Source organism: Cyphomyrmex costatus, unplaced genomic scaffold (assembly GCF_001594065.2).
Source record: "Cyphomyrmex costatus isolate MS0001 unplaced genomic scaffold, Ccosl1.0 scaffold302, whole genome shotgun sequence".
NCBI classification, from domain to species: Eukaryota; Metazoa; Arthropoda; class Insecta; order Hymenoptera; family Formicidae; genus Cyphomyrmex; species Cyphomyrmex costatus.
This window is the reverse complement of record NW_017277148.1, coordinates 911,266-933,912: the sequence shown is the minus strand read 5'-3', so window position 1 is coordinate 933,912 and position 22,647 is coordinate 911,266. Positions and strand designations below refer to the sequence as shown.

The 22,647-nt window shown below is 37.5% G+C and overlaps 1 protein-coding gene across 1 annotated transcript in view; it reads right to left on the bottom strand.

Moving 5' to 3' along the window:
- Positions 1-801: 801 nt before the first annotated feature.
- The window catches only part of LOC108775601 (coiled-coil domain-containing protein AGAP005037), a 117,220-nt gene continuing 95,374 nt past the window's right edge, over positions 802-22,647 (bottom strand). Inside the window, exons 14-22 of the mRNA XM_018542018.1 lie at positions 22,272-22,391; positions 21,967-22,074; positions 21,588-21,770; positions 21,168-21,264; positions 15,151-15,203; positions 13,069-13,091; positions 12,570-12,610; positions 4,000-4,263; positions 802-3,786 (exon numbers count right to left, since the gene is read on the bottom strand). Coding sequence (XP_018397520.1) covers positions 2,830-3,786; positions 4,000-4,263; positions 12,570-12,610; positions 13,069-13,091; positions 15,151-15,203; positions 21,168-21,264; positions 21,588-21,770; positions 21,967-22,074; positions 22,272-22,391 — 1,846 coding nt within the window. The 3' untranslated portion in view covers positions 802-2,829. The remainder of the gene's footprint in view (positions 3,787-3,999; positions 4,264-12,569; positions 12,611-13,068; positions 13,092-15,150; positions 15,204-21,167; positions 21,265-21,587; positions 21,771-21,966; positions 22,075-22,271; positions 22,392-22,647) is intronic.

Here is a 22,647-nt window from a genome sequence, read left to right as displayed (position 1 = left end):
TAAAAGCATTGTTATTCAGTGCTTTTAATATTCAAAATAAATAATTAATCACTACCAATTTAATATTAAAAAGTGATTAATTATTTTTATTTATTCTGAGTATTAGAAGCACTGCATAACGATATTTTTAATATCTGCTCAAGATAAGTAATTAATCACTATCTTTCAATATTAAATTGAATTTCTGTAAGAAATAATAACAGTTCAATCGTAAAACGTCGATTCGCCACCTTGATCGCAAAACGCTCGATCCTTCGGTAATCGCGACAATGGAGAGACAATGAAGCTCGATGACTCGACGATCGTCATCTTCTGATAGTGGGGCGCAAGGTAATAATTAGCTAATGATTGCGATCGTCTAAATAATCCGACGCGGGATGCACGTTGCGCGGCGTTAGTTGCGAGATGTATGTAGCGGAGCTGCGTTCGGGTTGGCAAATATTGAGCAATATCCTTCCTAACGCACACCTTTGGCCGCCGGAAAAGTTCGCCGGCAGATCTTTCACGCGTCTTGCCATGTCTCTCGATCATTATCAGCCACGTTGTTTTGAACCAATTACATCGACACTGATTCCACTACTAATTCACATTAATTTCAAATCAATTATCTCTCTCTTTTCCTTTCTTTTAATCTGCGAATCGTTACTAAAAAGATTTCATAAGAATCGCTACCATTAGAAGACTTCAGAAAAAATTACTTTAAATAAAAACATTTTTTCGACACCGTTGGGAAGTTAAATGTAAAGTACTCTGTGTTTAAAAAAAATTACGAGAAGATTCTCTTTATTATGTATTTTCCTTTTAGATTTTTCTCTGATTTTGTTTCTACAAGAGAAACATTCAATTCTATAATAATTTTTTAACAATGATCCTGTATGTCAAAATAGAAATAAAATTAGGAATTTGGAAAGAAATGGCGATTCGTCAGATTGGTGGTTAGATCTAAGAAATTGCTCCTTGCATCTTGTTACCGCTTTCCTTCTGGATCTTTTTATCAATCATCTCGTATTGTCAGCTTCTCACTTTCACTGTACCGTGCCCCTTCGTACTCTTTCGTACCTCCTGAATAAATCGCGTATTTCTCGCCAATGTCATCCGTAAATTCCTTAGCAGTAATGAGAATAACGTCGATCGCCTATCGCTACGCATCTTGTTTATAATAAATAGATATACAATATAAATATATAATATATATTATATATGTATATTATATATATGCATATTATACGCACTCATGTAAATGTGGCTGGATCTGTGTATATTTTTTGTACACATACGGTAGACAATTGCTCTAATAAGTTTTTTTCTGATAAAACATTTGCAGTACACATTAGGACCGTCGTCGTGTACAAAACGCGTTTCTATACGTGTCACTTCGTCGACATCCGAAAAAAAGATCGTTCTGCGGCGTATATATGTGTACGACTGTATATTTCATGTATATGAAATATACAATTTTATATATTATATACTTAGATCTACCTACCTATATCTCCACTTACGTGTATATATTTATATAAATCTCCTGCTCATCCACGCATACATGCGTAGCGCGTGTATGTATATATTTATATATATAATACGTATGTATATATGTATAATATTTATATACGATGATCACCTACGTAGAACCTTACGCTCGCCCTATTACGATGAAGAAAGAACGAATAGCCGGATAATTACGGGTGTATAATTACCTTAGAAAAAAGTACGCGAGTACTGCGTTTCCTCTTTTGTTCTAGTATTTGGCACACAGACGTTGCGAGAGGTACGAATGCGTGGACTCCAAGTAACAAGCTGACGTCATTTTTCTAATGTCTAATGTCAAAATGACAACAAGTAACATTAGCTTGTTACCTGGAACTAGAGTTCTAAAAAATCCAAAAGATACGACATTGAGTTGATTAATCTAATTGGTTCGCTGCTGCCATATTAGTTCCTTATGGATACCCAATATGGATACTGATTGGCTTTATAAATCACATAATCACAGTGCCATTTTAGTTCCTTATTATGATAGCCAATCAGACCATAATACTCTTTAGCAGTTAAACAAATTATACCCTTCTTATGTCATATATCTCTGATTTTTTAGGATTCTATTGGGACGTGTACATACGATCCAAGTCGAGAATGTAGCACGTTTTCGAGATCAAAGTTGAAGGGAGGGGTAAAGATTGAGAGATCGATGGCAAGACGCGAGAACCGGGATGTAACCCGCCTGCCCGCCTTGAATATGCTATGTGATGCAAGATTCGCGTCACGTTCCTATTTCTTTTCTTCTTCTCGTTTTCTAGTTTGGACGTCGACGCTTTGTCGCGCGTCCGCGTATCGAAAGGTTTCCTCGCGCCGCGCGTTTTCTTTCAATCATTAATACTATATTTAATCATAACGATTAGTGCGGTATTATTACGCGCGACTCTCGCGCTGAATCCCTACGCTGTACTCTACTTTCCAAGAGACGCTCCAAGCGCCCGCGTACGGCGACGTCCTCATCGTTCAGGATACCGGAAACAGCCTTCCTCCACCTTCCGTTCTTCCTTTTCTTCGATTCGCGTTCCTGTCCGCCAGGCAATTTGGTCTTCTTAATTCTAGCAATTCCTTGTTGTCGAACTCGAACCCCAATCTTCTCTTACCGTTTCGTGTTTCCCTTCTTCTTGCTCGTCTCGTTTAACGGACAACCTGCCTGGAGACTGTTGTCCGAAGACCAAGGACCATGCGGTAGCAAGTAGCAGTCTTGTGACCCCACTAGCCAGCGTGTTAACTCGCCAACACGATTTCAGTGGCAACCTTGACGGTCGAGCAGCCGATCAGCGAACGGCTTCTCGGTCACAGAATGTCCGTCTCGTAGACCTTGCTGGTGGTCGTAGTGGACGTAGTGGTAACAGTGGTGGCTGAGCCGATGGTCGTCGTGCTCGATGCCATCGCTGAGGACGTGGTACCGAGAACCTGGCCGTTAGTCGTCGCCGTCCCGGTTGTTGAAATCGTTTGCCCGTTGATGATCTCGACTTTGGCTATTTGGTTACCACCGTCGACCATGATCTCTTGCGAGATCTGAGGCTTAATACTGAGGCTGGTGAGGGATCCGGAACTTGCTGCGCTCAGGCCAAGACCCATCTTCGCCAGGAGATTACTCTCGGAACCAGTTTTCTTTAGGAGATCAGGCGGTGCCGGCGGTACGGTGGTAAGACCGGCCGCGTTCCTTTGCAGCTGCTGAAGCCGGGCGTACTGCTCCTGCAGAGCTTTCTGCTTCCTGAGAAGCTCCTGATGCCGTTGCTCCAGTTGTTCCTGTCGACCGCGCTTACTCTGTAGTCCTTCCTGCGAGTTGACGCTCTCACAGGAGCTGGAGTTACTGGTCGATAGCACTGCGGAAGATTGCGAGGACGACGAATTATGCGGAGCAGCGGCGCCTGGCGCGGTCGGCGCCAACGAGGCGACTTGGTCCACGGTGGACAGGATAGCGTTCGACGGTAGAGCCATCGGTGGCTTACCTTCCTTGCCGACGAGACTGTTGTTGCGCGAGGGTCGGCGCAAGGTTGCATTGCCGCTCTGCAGATTGCACGGATGATTTCTGGGCGGCAGCTGCGGGCTGGTAGGGCTTGCCAGGGGCGATCGGGAACTGGTGCGCGGCGGCGGTGGCGGCGGTACCCTTCTGGCGGTCGCCAGCTGCAGCAGTTCGGCGTTCCGTTCCGGCACCGGCGGCTTCTGTCCGGGCAGAAAGCTCTGTGGTAGCACCGGCATGCCTGGCTGCTGTTGTTGCTGCGCCTGCTGGTCCAGCGACAGTGCCTGCAGCCTGGCGATGGGCGGTGAGGTGTCGGTGTCCGAGCTCGATGGATACGAATGCAGGCGACGTAGAGTGCCACCCGATGCCATCCCGGGCAAACCCATCAGGCCGACTGTGGGAGGCGCGGTCAAGATACCGCTGGAGGAGTCCACGCTGCCCTTTCGACCGATATCGCTGATGTTGGGCGCGCGTCCGCCGCCGCCGGTGGTCGCCACGACGCTCGGCGTATCTCGGAGGCTGGAGGTGCGGCCGATGTCGGCCAGGAGTACGTTCGAACCCGGGTGCACCGACAAGCTGCTTGATACGTGACCCATCTGCGAGCTTGGTCGGGAGAAGGTCTGCAACTCGTCTAGCAGAGCGTCGAGTGCGTTCTCCGGACGCTGCTGATGGTCGGCGGATGACTCGTGAGGGTGGCCCCCTCCCCCGAGGACGCTCGCTGACCCCACGACAGTGCGTTCCGCTGGCACAGGGGCAGTTGCCTGTTCGTTCAGACACGTGGAATCAACGGTCGGGCCAAGAACGTCGCGCCGGCCGGCCGGCCGACCCGGGTGGGGCCCGGCTCTGCCTCGCGGCGTCGCGCCAGCGTCTCACAAGAGCTGATTTCCCCTGGGGGACGCGGACCGTCTCCGGGTATCCTTCCGCATGCTGGCGCGACGCACTCTTGGCATCGTGGGATGAATCGTGCTTTGTTTTTGCGCGCTCTCGTTCAGAAGAAGCATCCCCCGCGCGATCGTCCAGTGATGTCTCAGTTCCGCGAGGTGCCGCGCGAATTTTTGATGTAAAAACGTGTACAAAAAAAAACACAACGACACATATAGATACTTACGCGCTTGTAGACACGACGTACATACATAGACACATATAGATGTATAAAGGTGAGAGAACGATAATAATATAAGAGCTTCGAAAATCGCATATCGACTATGTACACTCGATCGTATGTACAGAGATACATTTTAAAAATTTGATTCTTAGTGCTTGGTGCAGACCGGATGTAGTCCAGTACCGGATGTTGAAAGTGTCGTGTATCATGATACACTTTCTCGTTTGCAGTATGCCGTCGCTGCGGATGCTTTTTCTGACAACGAGAGCGGTGATCGTAGAAAGTGGCGTCTCGATGCGAAGGTCCGAATAATGAGATTGGAGAAAGGATGAATTGCGAAAAAGAGATAACAGAGTGATGATACTTGAAACACGGATCACGCAAAGTCCGATATTGCCTCATCATTGATTGTCGCGATTGCACAAATTTATTAATATCATTTAATTATCTAATGAAATTATTAACGCAAAAAAGTATTCAATAATTTTTATGCTATTTCACGACTCTGAAATATCTTGTAACTTGAATTGATTAAGAATTATATGCTAATTCAAGTAATACAGAATAGTCTTTCCGAAGTATATACTAAAATATTTTAGAAGACAATTCTTCAGATTAATTCAAGATGAAAACTTGATATGTTCAAAACCGTCCTCTATATATGCAATATCTTAACGCATAATTAACAACATTACATTTATTAATTTTATCAATACGTCAATTTTTTATTAATACTTCAAGTATAATTCACATTCGGACTATGCGTTTCGTGTCGTTGAACCGCGTGAACTTTTAACGACAAAGACGCACTTCGATACACCACGATCGTACGATCGGATGATCGCGAGTTGAATTTCGTCTTTTTTTTTCTATGTCATGCGTATATGTGCGAATAATGTGCATGCGTAATAACGATGTGACAGAAGAGAGAGAGAGCATGACTATGAGACGATGAACGATATAAGAGATCATTATGTAATGAGCGTAAATTATGGAAATGCAGAATATAGTGAACGACGAAAGAAAAGTGAAAGAGAAAAGGCGCACGAGAGAAAGAGATGGATAAAAGAGACAGAGAGCGATAGAAAGAGAGAGAAAGAGAGATAGAAAGAGAAAGAGAGAAATAGAGAGAGAGAGAGAGAGAGAGAGAGAGAGAGAGAGAGAGAGCGCAATGATGAGTCGTGAATCGCAATAAGTGAACGAAAAAGAAGGCACACAATCGTAGGATATAATACGTAAATATGATTAATTCCGTTAGATAATTACCTGCGGGTCGGTTATACGTTTTGTGCGTGCGTTGTGCGTGTTACAAGTCAGTACTCGTTTGGGGCTCTTTTACATTTGGCATCGATTGCTGTCCGGTATTAGTCAACTTAAAAAAAAAAACAGAGAAACCAAAAATCAAAAATCCGAGGTCAGAGGTCGTAATCGTGGACCGCGTGGAGAAAACAGAAAAGAGAGAGATTGAGAGAGTACGTGATATGTTCGCGTTCTTTGCGAAAATTTTTCGTTTCTTGTTAACGCGGACGCGCGAAAAGTCGAGGGTGAATTACGCCAAGATTCGTAAAAGATGTAAAAGGAAGACCGCGGAAGTCTTCTTGAAGGTCGATTCTCGTGACGTTTATCGGACATTTCAATTGGAGGATGCGACAGCGCGAGATTGACCAAAGGGAGAAACTGCAGTGATCGTTAAAGTCCCTTCCGATGATTTTGATAAAATAAATATTTACAATACAGAATTGATGAAATTAATTACGCTATGAGGGGCATAATCAGAAGACACAACGATTGAGTGAGAATTCGCTGTTATTTTCAGAGAAACACCAAATCAAGAGGAAGTCAAAATGATAATTTGACGTCAAAATGATGATTTCTGGTTACAAAATTTGACTATTTATTAACTTTAGGCATCAAAATTAAGTCATTTAAATTTTTTGTTAAATTTTGTGTGTTCTTGCTATATTCTTAAAAATTTATTATGGCTTTAAAGGTATACTTCAATTATAGACAACGATTACTAAGCGTCCACTTAACCATTTCCAAAAAGAGAACACAAGTCACGACACCAAAATGACGTCAAAATAGCTTCGAAATGATTCCAAATTGATTATTAAAAGTCATTTTTCAATCAGTTATAATTCACTTTAACGCCATTTTCGACATTATTATGATTTGTCCTGCTTGAGTTGTATCTTTTGATTGCAACCTCGCGCTGTTGGATTTATTCCTGGCGTGATCACTCTCGATCGATTTTTATCTGCCCATCGTGCGTACGATCGACATCCGGTTTCGCGCAGGAAAGAGTCGAGAACGCGCGGCGCATCGCCCGGGCATCGACCTGTCGTCACTTCAAGACTGACTCCGGATGGATCTTGCATCAGTCGTCCCACGGGTCGAGAGGAACAGTTATGTACGAGCAAATAAAAAAACCGCTTAGGACCAATATGAGTTTTAAACGTGCAGTTTATCGCGATATCGCCCGCGGTGAATCCGTTCTAGCATGGAGTAAAAAGAAACGCGTGAGATTTGAAAGAGAAAAAGTCGTCGTCACATCCTTACGTTGCTCGGGCAGATGGATTATAGTAACGCAAACGAAAATAATTACATACAGGGGTAAAATTGACGCACTGCTGGTGAACGTGGCGATGTTTGTTGAAAACCACGCATGGTTGATTAATTAATTTTTTCACGGCTAAATTTAATTCTTGTGATTTTCAAAATATCGACATATTACTTAAGCAACTTCGTTTAATATTTATCCAGAAAAATAACAATTTATCATCTACTGCACTAATTGCAAGAGAAAAAAATGGTTGTAGTTACTAGAATTTATTACTAGAAATTATTAGTATTATTAACTAAACACTTTCATGTCAACTAACAAATAATTTTTCGATAGAACTATAAATATTATATAATTATTATTGTGAAATCAAAGAGTAATAAAAGTGGAACTTTTAATCATAATTAACCATATCATGCAATCACAAATACTAAAAACTTTTAAATATTGCGTTCCCGAAGAGTACAGTCTACATCTTTATTTTTCTATAATATGTAGTATAATTGTAAAAATTAGCGATACCTTTATACCTTAACAGAAAATCATTTTCGGTTCTCGACAAAAAAAAAACTACCGCCACGTGCACCACGAGCGATCACTCCGTATACGTGATCACAGTTCACAAAAGTTCTCCTTGTTAAAAATAAAATGAAACATATCACATGAAAATTGTTGTGCCCATGCCGATGATCGAGGTGCACAGAGAGGTAGATCGCAGTTACATTGAAATAGAAGCAGAGACGTTTTTCTTACCGGATTTGCCATTTACGAATTAGTACGAGTACGCTCGTATTGTGTCGATGCCCGCACAAATGACGCCGACCTTCCGGGTTTCGAAGCAACGGAGGATACTCTTATACGCAGAATATATAATAGCATGCATCTCGAAGGCGCGGATAAGAACAAAGAAAAAAAAAAAAAAGAGAGAGAAAGAGAGAGAAAACGACAGGAATGCCTTCTCTCATGCGAAACTGCATGCGCGTCTACGCAAAATCTTACACACATACGTATTTTATGTGTGACAGGCATACATTCACACGCACACATACACACACAGACGTACATATACATGCCGCATGCCGCACACGTACGTACGAAACGTGCCTAGTTAATTGATACTCTGACTAGTTGTGAAACGAACAAAATCCGAGAAATAATATAGGATAGTATATATTATATACATAAGTATCGAAAAAAAAAAAAAAAAAGAAATATCGGCCAATCAAAAAATACACAGAGAAAACCTTCAGTCCAATCCTTATAGTAAGGCAATATAGTATATTAAGTATATAGTACGGACTCAGACTCATATAGATAGATAGATATATAGAGAAAAAGATAGAGAAATGAGATGGACAGAAACAGGCAGAAAAGGGAAATAAGTGAAATGGAGAGTATATATATATATATAATATACTATATATATTGTATATACATATAGATATATAATATATGTATAATGATTCCTCAAAGTGTGTTTTCGATGGATGGGTATATACATACATATACACAATAGAAAAAGAGAAAGAGAAACAGAGATAGAAAAAGAGAGAAAGTGAGAGAGAATGTGATGGAAAGAAGAATGATGAATCTTGCACGAGGGCGGAGTACGCATATCGAACGTGATGTGAGACGCGATAGTAACATTCGATCGGTATCGGTGAAATAGAAAGAGGTGATTATGTGGTAGCAAATCCGTCGACAGGAGCAAATACAAAATAGCGTGGAGAAACCAGACATATAAGAAGCCGAAATATCGTACAAATTATAAGTGAGGGAGCTAATTAGACCTTTAGAGTGCTACACGCCAGCGTGTAGATCGGTGTGACCGTAAACTCGCGCATCTATCGGTAGTGAGGTTTTTATTATCAATTTGATGCTATCATTGACTCTTCACCAGACAACAATAAAAGTTTTGTTTGAATAAAATCCATTAATTTTATTATTTAGATAGTTATATTTTAATTAATTATTTCTGAGATATAGATAGATTGTTTAATAAATAATTATTATTTTATTAGTAACGTTATTTGTGAAAGACCTTTAATAGTTTCCAACTTCAAAATGTGGAGATCAACTCCAGTTTGGTTAAGAGATTTCACTACGCCGCACCATATGCGCGAATTTATGGCCATTCCACTTTATTCAGTAGTTTTCGCGACGTAAAATACCGACACCTCAAAATTAAAACAATCAACATCACTCTTGAGGTTAATATAATCATATTTTCCTCGACATGTGACATTTCTTCCTTTTTCGCTTTCAAGTCATAGAATGATATTGGTTGTTTCGGTTCCGAGGTGCTGGAGTGCTATACAGCCTCGTCATTGCGCGTTTAATTGATTGTGATTGCATTTGTTGAGACTAATCGAGATTCGTCCTCTTTTGACGTTAAAAAGATTTATAAAAGGAATCTCAGTTCTTTTTCTATTTTTTACATGTCTTTCGTTCCTTCGAAAAAAAAAAAAAAAACAATAAATTTTATAATACAGCCAATAAATAATAAATGCAGTCAATAAATAATAAATTAAATTGCGTTTTAATTTTTTGTCCAGCCAGCGAAATTTATTAAATTTTATAATACAATACGGAAAAGATAGTTTTACTGAAGTAAGTAAAAATTTAGCTGAATATAGATTTGAAAATAATTTTGTTGGACTATTGAAATAATTATGTAGGATGTTAAAACTGACTGATTTCGATAGAATGTCGAAAGTTTGGAAAGCATTATAGAATGCTTGAGTTTCCTATATAATTATTTTAATAGTTTACAAAATTATGTTTAGATCTGTATTTAGCTAAATAATTCGTCAAAATTGTCTTTTCCATACGTACCAACGAATCGAGAGTGATTAGTCTTCAGAATTAATATAGGAACAGAGATACCAAGAGAATTTAACGAATCTCAATTCGTTCTCGTTCACATCCTTTGCACACGTGCGCGTGAACACGAAGAAATGCTTGTGGATTGTAAACATAAGTGCGTGTGAGTACTAATCAAATAAGCCAAATAAGCTTCATAATAATGATGCAGTGGAAAACAATTAAAAACTGAAAAATTAGAATTATATAAATAAATTAGTTATCTAGTAGTTTATGCGAATATTTGTTTATAATGTCAAATTATAAGGAACTCTAAGAACTATTAATCTAAAAAATTGCTTTAGTCAATTCAATTTCGATGAAAAATAGTACTAAAAATAAAACGCACTATATAATTCGAATATATCCCATTTTATAGAGGGACTATCCTCAAGTCTTGTACGTTGTATTTAGATGTAAACGTGTATCATTCCACCAATAATCGATTACGTAGCAGAAGTATAATGATGGATACATGATATACGTTATATAAGCAAGTGGAATAAATTTAACAATATTTTTTCTTCACACAATATCTTAGGATCATATAAAATCATAAAACATATTGAAATAAATCAAATAAAGTCGATTTACATTATTTGACACACTTATTATTTTATCTAATTTGTCTTCTCACATAAGTAAGCTATTATTATTCTGCGACTTAAATAAATCATCGAATTTAATTTATATTATTCATAGTAATCCCTCAACAGAAATCCATTTGGAAGATGTCGATATTCTATGATCTCGTAAAAAGTAGAAAGCGATCGAAATCGTTCTATTTCGTATCTACAATCTCAAAATCGCCATATGATTACGTCGCGTAATTGTTGATTTTATTCCACTTGGCATGTATGCTCGCGCGCACGTACATACAGAGGCGCATATGCAGACGCATATTTTTCCGTGGTGGAAGCAAGAAGGCAGGGACCACCCTCTCAAATTTCCTATGCGCGAGCTGTGACGAGGCGGCGCACTGGTACGAGACCATCGCGACTATTAATGTTATCGGACCATATAAAATATATATATTTGTATATACAAAGTATCAACATATGTACACGCTGCTGGACGCAGCAAGCAATCCGAGTGATTCGATTTACTTCAGCCGCGGAGGATCGCGACGTTTGAACAGAACGTATAAGAGCCCAGACGCGTCATCATGCGTCAAGTGACATCTTGTCGTCCCGTAAAGACTGGTAGATGTGACGAGGTGAGACAGAGAGAAAAAAGACAGAGAGAGAGAGAGAGAGAGAGAGAGAAAGAGAAAAAGAGAGAAAAAGAGAGGGAGTCGGTGGAAAAAAAAGACTATAGCACAGCAATATAAGGGAGAATCTCTGTGAGATGCACTTGCGCGCGCGGGTGATGCGTGCCGTCGTCGTGGTACGTCACGCAACGGGGAAATCCAATGTAAACCTTGAAAAAACGTACGAAGATGGTACAGACGACGGGTTAAGAGGACGAGGAAGGTAGTCGTGGTGGTGGACGAAGGGTGCGGGCGAGACCTTACTATAAGAAGTGGATTGGAGCAAGTGTGTATGTGTGTCTGACTGAGGTCGGGTTGCTACTACTGCCGCGTTTCTACGTCGTGTCGTGTGTGTTGTCGGACTGTCTCGCATCGTCGATGACTCCGATCGGGATCCAGAACGCCGCGAAATTTCAGCAGACACGATTCCTGGATGTTTCGGGGATGCACGGCTGATATATGACCCAGGGATGTATTCCGAAATCCTAGCATTTACATTTTTATGGAATAAACGTAGTCGTTTCCTTCGGCATCAAATGCATCAAAATGCGAACTTGCCTCGAGTATATAGGGTGTTAGGTTTCACCTAACATGATCATTCCTTATATCTTTGCAAGGTAAGATCAAAATATAAATATATTCAAACAAAAGTTGTCTGATGAAGCACACATAAACAGCAAAATCTCATTATTCTAAAAAGTATTGAAGTATGGTTATGAAAATATTAATAGTTTGCGAGATATTTTTATATTTTATATAAAAATATGTTATGTCAGAATAAAGTATAAATTACCTCGTTATTTTCCAAAAAATACTTTTATGTATGTGTATACAGAACAATTAGAACAATCCTGTTATGTAAAAAAAATAATAGTTCCGTTAACAAAAGAAGTCATAATCTAAAATTCTAAAATATGACTATGAAAAAATTCGAAAATTAATTTTACTATTATTTATGCCTTGTGAGACCATAGAACTTTTATTTGAATATCTTTAATTGAATATCTTATTCTGCAAAAATATAAAAAACGGTCACGTTAGATGGGATACTCTCTATTTTATACATGGAAAGAACGATTCTGCTAAAGTATCTAAAAATTTAATTAGATACCGATCTAAAAATAATTTTATTGGAACATAAAAATAATTATGTAGAACACTTAACATTGACAACGCTGTGAAAAGCTTTTAAATTTCGAGCAACCAGTTTAAGCGTTCTGCGTGACTATATCAATAGTTCAAGAAAAATTACTTTCAGAACTGAATCTATTATTAAATTCTTAAATACTTCAACATAATCGTTCTTTTCAAGTAAAACAAATATATTAACTACATTTTAACTCGGTTTTAGCCGAATTTATAATAAGTATAAATATACCTACATATATTATTTTATATTTCGCGAGATATATTTCACAACAATGAGTATAAAGAAGATTTTATCTTTTAAACTAGCATTTCAAGATTGAAATGTCTTTCACGAAACTATTTCTTAAAAAGAATTAGCTAACCAAATCAGAAAAATCGATCTTATATCGACGACAATGCCAGACAATCCTCAACATTTGCCGATGCTCGATGAGCGAAAGCAGTCTCCTTTCCTCGTCTTTCGCGTCGAATCGGCATATGGGTGTCTCAGTGAGGGCCACAGCTCGGAAGTGTTCGGATACGCGAATGGAAACCAAGGAGGAAACGTTGTTGTATAAATACATATTATATAAATAAGTATATCTTGCGAAAAAGGCGAAGTGAGAGCGCTAAAATCAAAGATGTATAGCACGTAGCACAGCAGAGTCTTAATGAAAGTTTGCTCGTCTTTGGAACTGGCTAATTGTATATAAATGACACTAGTCAATACACATGTATCTGAATGTAACTCTGTGTGTGTATGTGTGTGTGTGTGTGTGTGTATTTATAATATAACTGGATAATTTCGAACAATTGGTGGTGTGCAACATAAATGTTTTCTCGCGAAGATTTCATATTGAATCAAATAGTATCGCGGAAGCCGCAGGACAAAGGCTTTTCTTTCCTTGTCATATCTGTATCGGACGCAGGCACTAGCAGAATATTCGAACGGTCTCAAGCAGAAAAGAAGTGTAAAGCTGTAGGAAATCAAGTAGAGTGCAAAATAATTCTCAGAACAGCGAGAAATCGCGCGGCGTTCCTTGCGTTTCGGACGTTGCGATTCTCCTTTCAGTGTGCTCCATGAAAAACGTGCAGTAGATACAAGCGGATTTAATAATAGAGAGATCCAGGGAGTGAGACATTCCTGAAGTGTTCGCGTTTCTATGTATTCAGAAGATAATGTTAAAAGATATGAGTTATTGGACAGAGATTCGAGCATGAAAGTCTGATGATTTGTAGGCACGTGCTAATGTAATGTCGAAGAAAGATTAACATTTAACAAGAAATTCAAAAAATTTAAATAATTCAAGTAGAATTTAAGGAATTATAATAAAACGTTGAGATGCACGTTTCACATACTAAAACTATTATATAAGAAGATTTAATTAAGCTGCGTGACATTATTATCATTATTATATATAATAATTAACAATAATAAGTATAAATACCAAAATAAATATTAATGAAAGAGTGCATATTTAAAATCTGTTTACTACACACAATTGTAATATAACTTTATTCAATATTAAGCTTTACGTTGTAAATAAAGCTAAAGTCATAAAGTAGAAGTAGGGTAAGAATAACTTCTCTCAATTGTTATTTTCGGTCCACATAAAATTATTAATATAAATTACAATGATTAAGAAAAACGCAACATAATTTTCAAAGATCCTGTAAGAATACACGTTACGAGCAATTTTCTTCTGATCGTTCAAAGCTGCTTATATCTATTGCACATTTTTAATTGCATTTACAAAAGAAGTAGGTATTTCTCGATCCTTAAACAACCAGTATACAAACACGATGCCAATCAATCAGTCGTCTATGCGTTTTTCAAATGTTCCCAATGAAGTATCTTGACAAAAGGAAAAGCATCTGTCGCTCTTGATACTTTTCTTTATACAGCACAAAGTGGTAGAGAACGCGAACGTATAAAAATTGAGAATCAAGAAATCGGACAAAAAGATTCGTCTCAGAGCAAGCATTGTGGTATCAAAACTATGATTGAGAGGTCAAAATGACTGTAGCACATGTGTGATGGATAGGAGAGTCAGATTCGCTGGATTAACTCCGAAGAATTCCGCTAAACTGCTATAAATGTTGGACTTTCTCATAAACCTCGAACACAAAAATTAAAAATTCTGCACACACATATACACACAAACATATATATCTATATACAGTTTATTATTTTATTTACCCATATAGTGAGAATAAACTCTCAGTTTTTTTTCCAGATTTTTATCTCTCGAGATCAATATTTCGCAATAGTGACAGTATTTATTCCATAAATCTATAAATCTGTGTGCGTGGATTGCGCAAATTGTTTTATACAAATTATGGGAAATTTATACAATGGTCTTGTTGGAATACTACACGAATGGGATTTACGAGAGAAAAAAAGCTTTTACTTTCGCTTTACATCTTAAACAAATGACAAAATGGATAGCAGGATTTTTGGCGGAATGCTCCAGAGTGCCGTGAAAGGATAACAGTTATCGACAGTACGATGATTGTGCTGCAGACATACCGAATAAAAAAGAATATAAATATATTCCGTGTGTTTGATATATATGTATATGCGTGTATATATAATATATATAAAAACAGTACAGAATAATAATAATAATAATAATAATGATAATAATAATAATAATAATAATAAAATAATAAACGGTAAATCTTTTATAATAGTAATAATAATTATAATAATTTATAAGTATGAATAAGTAAAAATTTACTCGTGACTGGTCTGTATGGCCTCCTTGAAGTTAGTACTCCACTTCCAGCCATACTAAAAAATTAATATTATTTTCACTATCTGTTAGATTGTAACATCTGCTTATTTGTTTCGTTTTTTAAAATTTACTTTTTTTCTAATCTCTCTGGTACACAGAGCTTTTTTGTGTACGATATAGCTTGCGATAACCGGCGTCGCTCGTGATTCTTAAAAAAAAAAAAAAAAACAGATGCGGAGAGAAAGAGAGAGCTTCGGCAAGCGGGAGCCTCTCTCCCGCTTCGCTCATTGTCAGAGACAAGACGTATCAGCTCTGTTATCATCAACGGCGAACAGCCGTCTTGGACGAATTAATACGATATCCGTAGAAAAAAAAATATAAAAAAAGAGGAAGAGAAGGTACTCGTCGCGACGCAGATTTTCCGTCGTTATACCACAACTAACACTCATGAATGATCTGACAAAACATCGTGATCGGCGTCGTCGAAGAAGAGGATCGTGAAAGCGATCTTGCGCTCGCTGTGCCATCTGGGCGATCTTGCGGCACTTCATCTTGCGCTTTGCGAATGGAAGCTCTATACTTCGCATTTATTTCTGCTTCTACAATTATTATTTCTACTGTAAACAATAATTCTGTAAATAATAAATCTTGTAAATCAGTTACAATATCGTTCGCATTGCGAAGCGAGACGCAGAGCGCAAGATACGAGGCTACGAGGTCGCTTTCATGGAATAGTAAGGCAATATTCGCTATAAGAAGATAGTTCAAGCAACGCGACGTTTAGGCGGACGTTGCATTGCCACTCTTCAAGCAATCTTCGAATCGCTCTCGAAACGAGTGAATGACGATGAGAGAGAGAGAGAGAGAAAGGTAGAAAGAATGAGAGAGAAAGAGAAGGAGAGGAAGAGAAGCTCGAGACAGCCGATCCGAGCGATTCGATTCTTCCGATACTCATGAACGATAAGCATCGACGGCTAACGAATGTTTTGTCACACCATGCGCTAAATGTATAAAAGATATCTATACTATCGGGACACAGCAAACACTGAAAATATTGGTTTATTGGATAAGGACGGAGGGGTCCATATCACAGAGACAGACAGAGAGAGAGAGAGAAAGATAGAGAGATGGAGAGAGTAAAAAAGAAAGAGTGAGAAAGAAAGAGAGAGAGAGAGAGAGAAAGAGAGAGAGAGAGAGAGACAAGTTGTAGGAGAATTACACATTTTATTTCCGTCGAATGTTTTCTCGTGCGATACTGAATTTGGCTCGAAAAAGACGAATCTTCGGAGAAGGAAGAGACAGGAGAAGAAAGAGAAGGCGCGTAAAAAAAAAAGAGAAAGAGGTAGAGAAAAGAGAGGAAAAAAATAAAAGAAAGACAGACAGAAATAGAGACAGAAGAGAGAAAGAGAGAGAGAGAGAGAGAGAAAGAGAGAGAGAGAGCCATCATCATATTCGTGTATGCAGTTAGCATCTTTGTTTATTTCCCGGAGGATCGTGCTTAGCGAAGAAGATGGCAAAAGAGGTTCGATAGTATTTTATACGTGACCGAAGGGAAATGAAGATGTTGGCATTTCCCGAGTAGAGATGAGCGACGTCGGCTCATTGCGGGACGTTCGCTAATGGATCCCAACATCGCAATGTGTAGTGGCGATCCTTGTATAAAAAGTTGAAAATTGACAGTCCGTGTGGCGACTGACTTTGCGATTTGATAGCGACAGTGAAATGCGATTTAAAGGCAGAAAGAATTAGTTTCAATGTGATAGAAGATTTTAACTTTAAATTGAAGGGAACGCGTTTCCAGGAAGTTAAGTACCTTGTCGTTTAGATTAGAACTATCCCCAAGATCGATTCGTTTGTACACGACGATAGAGCTGTCTGATAGCTGATACAAGTTTGGGATAGATAAATGTCATTTAGTAGTGATATTTTTATTAAAGTAAATATGAGAGAGAGACGTGCTGATATTACTTAAATAGTACTCTAAAAATATACTGAGAGAAAAGTACTTGGTATTTATGACTATAATTGCATGGTAAGATAATTATGGCTAGAAATTCCATTTTTATAATTAGCACTGCTATAATGTTAGAGATAATATTTATATTTATAGTTCTGTATACTAAAAAAATATGCCACATGTAAATTATAGTAATATCCAGTGCTATAAATATTTATTTTTTATGTGTATAGAATTATAAATATAATCATTATTTTATAGCAATAATAACTGAAAAAATGAAATTCTTAATCATAATTATTTTATCATTCTAGTAATATGTATTGTTGAGTGCAAAATTATAACATTGATGTTATGTTACTTTCAGTTTGTGTTGACTGGAATATAATTTATAGTCACAAATACCAAAAAACACCTCTCAGTATAATTAACAATCACAAAATCATTTTTCCTGATTTACTCTGGTGCTGCCCGGCACGTTGTACGTATATGAAGGGCGAAATGTTTGATTTTTAATGAGAAGGTTTACATCAGATTTCGTACTGTCAATGATCAATGGTAATACGGAATTAGCGAGCCGAAAAAAGCAAATAAAGCTGAAAGTCTGTTTCTAATTGAACGATTGAAGACAGCGGTAGACTTTCGCGACAATGATCCTTCAATTTTTTTCAAATTTTCCAAATCTTATAGAAAAAAATATATAATTTTGATTTCATATTATGCAATTTTCAAGTTGTCTTCAATTAAAACAAGATTCAATTTTTACGTTTAGCAACATTGGAAAATAATAGAATTCGACAAAATTTTGCAACTGCGTGTTATCTATTTTATATATTTACTATGTTATCTATGTAGGCAGGTTGTACAATTTCCAAATTTCAAACAAATTTCTACGTATAGCACGTACTTTTTCAATGAAATTATTTATATTTATAATCAAAATTAGAACTTAGCTTCAGAATTTTCAGTACTGACGCAGCATCTTAGAAACGTAAATGTTGCAAAACTTTGAGATGTATTAACAATTATTTACGTTATCGGATAATTAACAAATTTCTTATCATTTTAATTTCGCGTAACTCTCACGTGTGCCAATTTCTCGTCGTAAATGCTTTTCCGCCGATTCGATAGCTGCGTTATCTGTCTGACTATGCCATCATTGTACTACTTACAGCTTTGAAGCTACAGATAAAGTTTCAAAATATAATATAGATTTATCCCCATGAATTTAACGTAACTAATTATAAGATTCAGTTTTACTAATAAATACTTTTTTATATTAAAAGAAATATTTTTTTTAAATTGATGTTTGGTGTAATTATATAAGTTTGACTATATTAAGGATTGACAGAAATACCTCAAATAAAATTAAATTCAATCACTTATATTTTACTATTGTGCGATAATAATTTTATTAATAATGATAGCAGGTATTACGGGTATTCAAATTTCATCGCTATTGTCCGACATTTCGATGGGAATAACACACTAGGATGATCTACGTATTTAGAATTATTGCACATGCGGTGACGCATGTCCAAAATTTAGTTAATAATCAGGCACAGTCAGACGTATATTGTAATGACACCTACTTTTGATGATCTCGCGCATCGCAGCGATTTATGCATGTGTAATTAATGCCATTTGATCAGCGCGTCACAAAAGTTGTGCGCGTTAAAACAAACATTATTTGTATGTATATACAATATGACGTATGACGCACATGACGTATGTATACGCAAAAAAGAGTGGCGAGTATTTCACGTATAATGTTGATGATATTATAGACATATTTATATATTACGTACCAGAACAAAACTCTATATCACTCGTTGCATGCGCTTGTTAGCATAATGAGGATACGGGGTAAGCGGTGGTCGGATAGTAATACACGTCTCTTTGCAAAATACCATACCGGCTTACTTATGTGGGACAAGAAAGATCTACGAAGCGTGGAGAGTGGTCTCATCGACGCTCTACTTTGTTGACAGGTAGCAGATTGTAATATTGCCGCCGTGTGAGATAGTGTTCGGTGAACGAGTTCGCAGAGGTGAACAAGAAGCTGCGATGGGCACAATCGTGTTCCATAGTCTCTTTGCTGGTCGTTTACGCTTAGGTACTTTCTTACTTTATGTTTTGTATAAAATGTATAAATAGTAATTTATCGTGATATAAAAATCGAAAAATTGAATTATTACATTTAGCTTATTAAAATCGTCCCCCTTTTAAATAATTACTATATACATAAAGAAAAAGAATTATCTCGAATTTTACGAAGAGTTTTAAAAATTACAGCAATGCATTTTTATAAAAATATAAAAGTTCCAGAAGAAATGCCTTATATTTTCACATAGTTTTTTAAATTAAATTAAATTAAATTTTTTAATTAAATTTTATTATCTATATATATATATATATATAACAAAATATGCGCATAACAATAACTATAAAAGTTAATTAATATTTCAAGTAAATATGAATATGGATTAATTAAGTAAAAACTTTCACGATCAATATTATATAATATGTTATATTATAATTCATGAAAAATGTTTGGCAAAAAAAATTTAAAATATTACGAAACTATGTATTAACAATCTATTATCATTAATAATTCGAATATATACTATATATATATATATGTGTGTGTATAATTATAGTATTAAAAAATGAATTTTCACTGATTTGTGGCATTGTTTAAATTTTAAGTTTTCATACCTATTTCATTTTTCATTCACAATTAGATGCTTCGAAATAATAAAATTAACATATCTAGTAGAATAAATGTATAATTATATAAATAAATAATTTAATCTAGTTTGTTTTTATTATGTGGTTATATATGTATAACAAAGTAACATATATAATATAACAAAGTAAAATTATTTGTATGTTTAATAATATTATATTGTATCTATTTTATTCTGTTGAATAAAATAGATACAATATACACACATAGTTACATATCATAATATTTGAAGTTTATTTTATCTTCATACAAGAATTTTAGACGTTATTTGTCATGGTTCTCGAAACTACAACAAATTCAAAGTAATTAAATGTCATAAACAATTAAAATTTATTAAAAAATTGTCTCGAGTTATATACGAATATGCGTTTGAATAGTTGTTCTTCGTCTTGAATGGCATATAATTCAAAAATTGTTATAGAATTAATTAGTCTTAAGAAAAAAATCCAAAGAAATAAATGAGACACATTTCTTTTGTACGGCATCAAGGTATACTTAATATTATATTAAACACTTGAACAATACAATGCATCCCTTCTAGAACACATCGCACCCATAATCGAGCGGTTAAGATCCGGCGACGTGCCCATCTCCTGACGAAAGCCAATATTTCGATCATCACACGTATCAGAGTGCGTGTGCCGTGCCACTCGCGACAAAGTGTGCCACACGACAAAATGTGCACGCAACGAGAAGGAAGGATTGTAATGCACGTAGGAAACTTATAGGATCTCTCGTTTACCGCATTCGGTCGCGGCGGAAAGTGCGACCCTCTCGAGCGTTTCTCGTGGCCGAGACCATACATCTCTAACGAAACTCCGCGTCGTCCAATTGTATTACGATTACGCGCACTCTCTACGGAAAAGGACTCGCAACCAGGATGACGAGAAGTTTCTCTCATCCGAGAGACCGCCCCGAGACTCTAATTAGCGATTCGCGGATTACCGCGACGTACCCCCCATCTTCTCGCGACGTCTTTTCGATTCTTCTTTTTCTTCTTCCTCGAGGGAGAAGAGGCCGGGAGAACGGAAGAACGATGGATATTCAAGCGTGACACAAGGATTGATTGAGGAGGACTCGAGGGGATACTTCATGCAACGGGTGGCGCGGTACTTTCCAGTATCGAGGACAGGTGCATTTTATGGGGATCGCGACGGCGAAGAAAAAATCGGTGCGGGAGATCGGTAGAAGGATTGGGTCTCGATAGAAGGTAGAGATAGATAGAGATAGAGATAGAAAGAGAGAAAGAGAGATAGATAGATAGAGAAGAGAGCGAGCGAGCGAGCGAGCGAGCGGGGCCAATGGAGCGGTTACCTTGGAATGCTGTGCTGTCGTCGGTGTTATAGGCGGCGTGTCCTCGGCGTCTACGCTCGCTGCGTTTGGTAATCGCTGCTCTTGCACCGACGCCAAGCTAAGCGAGGAACAGAAACCGAATTTCGTCAGTAGAGAAGAAAATCTATAACGCTGTAGAGATCCTAATTTATCTCTATATCAATTGCTATCGCAAGAAAGTCTTCAAAAAATTTTATTATAGAGATCTAAAGTAGTTACGTGCTTTAAATTTTCGTCAAATTAAAAGATTTAGAATCTGCATTTATGTATATAACCCATAAATTTGTTTTATCTTTTTCACTTTGATGAGCTTTTAGTGTCGCAAACGTTCGCAAAATATGACAACTTTATTGAACTCGAACTTCCGTCGATACTATATTCTAATAAAATAAAAAGTCGCACCGTTTAAGCGTCACGAGAGTGCCGGTGAGTTTCTTGCAACGTCTCAATGCGGACTCCAGTCGTTCGGGCTCCTCTTTCAAAAACTTCTCCTCGCGCACCACTTTTTCCATTTCGGAACTCAGCAGACCTTTCATACCTTCTTGCAAACTCGGGAATCGTACTTTCAGGTCGGCCACAGTTTTGCTGAAAGGCAAAATTATTCTGCAAAATTATCCGCGTCGTTACATTTGGGCCAAAATTTTCCCATTTTATTCCGAATCTTTTTTCATCATCGACAGAGAGAAAACAGTCATTTGTAAAATTCTACCAACGCATGTCGGCTACGCGACGGCAATGATGACGCTCTGCTCAAGTGGGATCGAACGCGCGCGTGGCTTACCTGGATTTACTCAATATCAAAGCCATGTTCTCCACATCCGACATATTGACACGCGTCTTTCTATTGATCACGTTACCGCGAAGCTCCTCCACGGTGCTTTCAAGCTCGCTGAAATTCGCAAATCGTTTCGTTTACGTTTCTTGATTGCGGCATGTCTTTTAGGCTGGGTTGTTCCACCCTTCGGTAAATTTCAACTCACTGTTTTACTCTTTTATTTATCCAGTAAGTAAATTACCACACAGTTTATTTTCAGATGGAACAACCGGTCTTTAAGTGTCGTCTCAAGAGAGAGAGACGATACTCACGTGAGATCATTTTCCAGCCTTATCACTTCCTGTTTGTAGAGATCTTCCTCGCGGCTCAGTCGAATCTTCTCCGTGTCCCCGGCCGTCCAAACTGCGTCTCCTCCCGATAATAACATGGCTCTGCAGCAGTAATTGTGTGAATTCACAATCAATAGTCATTGAGTATTTACTTCATTAAATTATTATCGAGAGAGAAAATGTGTTTTAATTTTATTATGTATTATATATAAAAATTACTAAAGCGTGTGTATGCGTTTGTAATATTAAAATTATTAAACGTTATTGTAATATTTGCATAAAACTAGCGGATTGACGTTGCGCACTCTTTTTTATTTACTTTATTCGTATCTTTAATATATCGTACTTATCATATTAT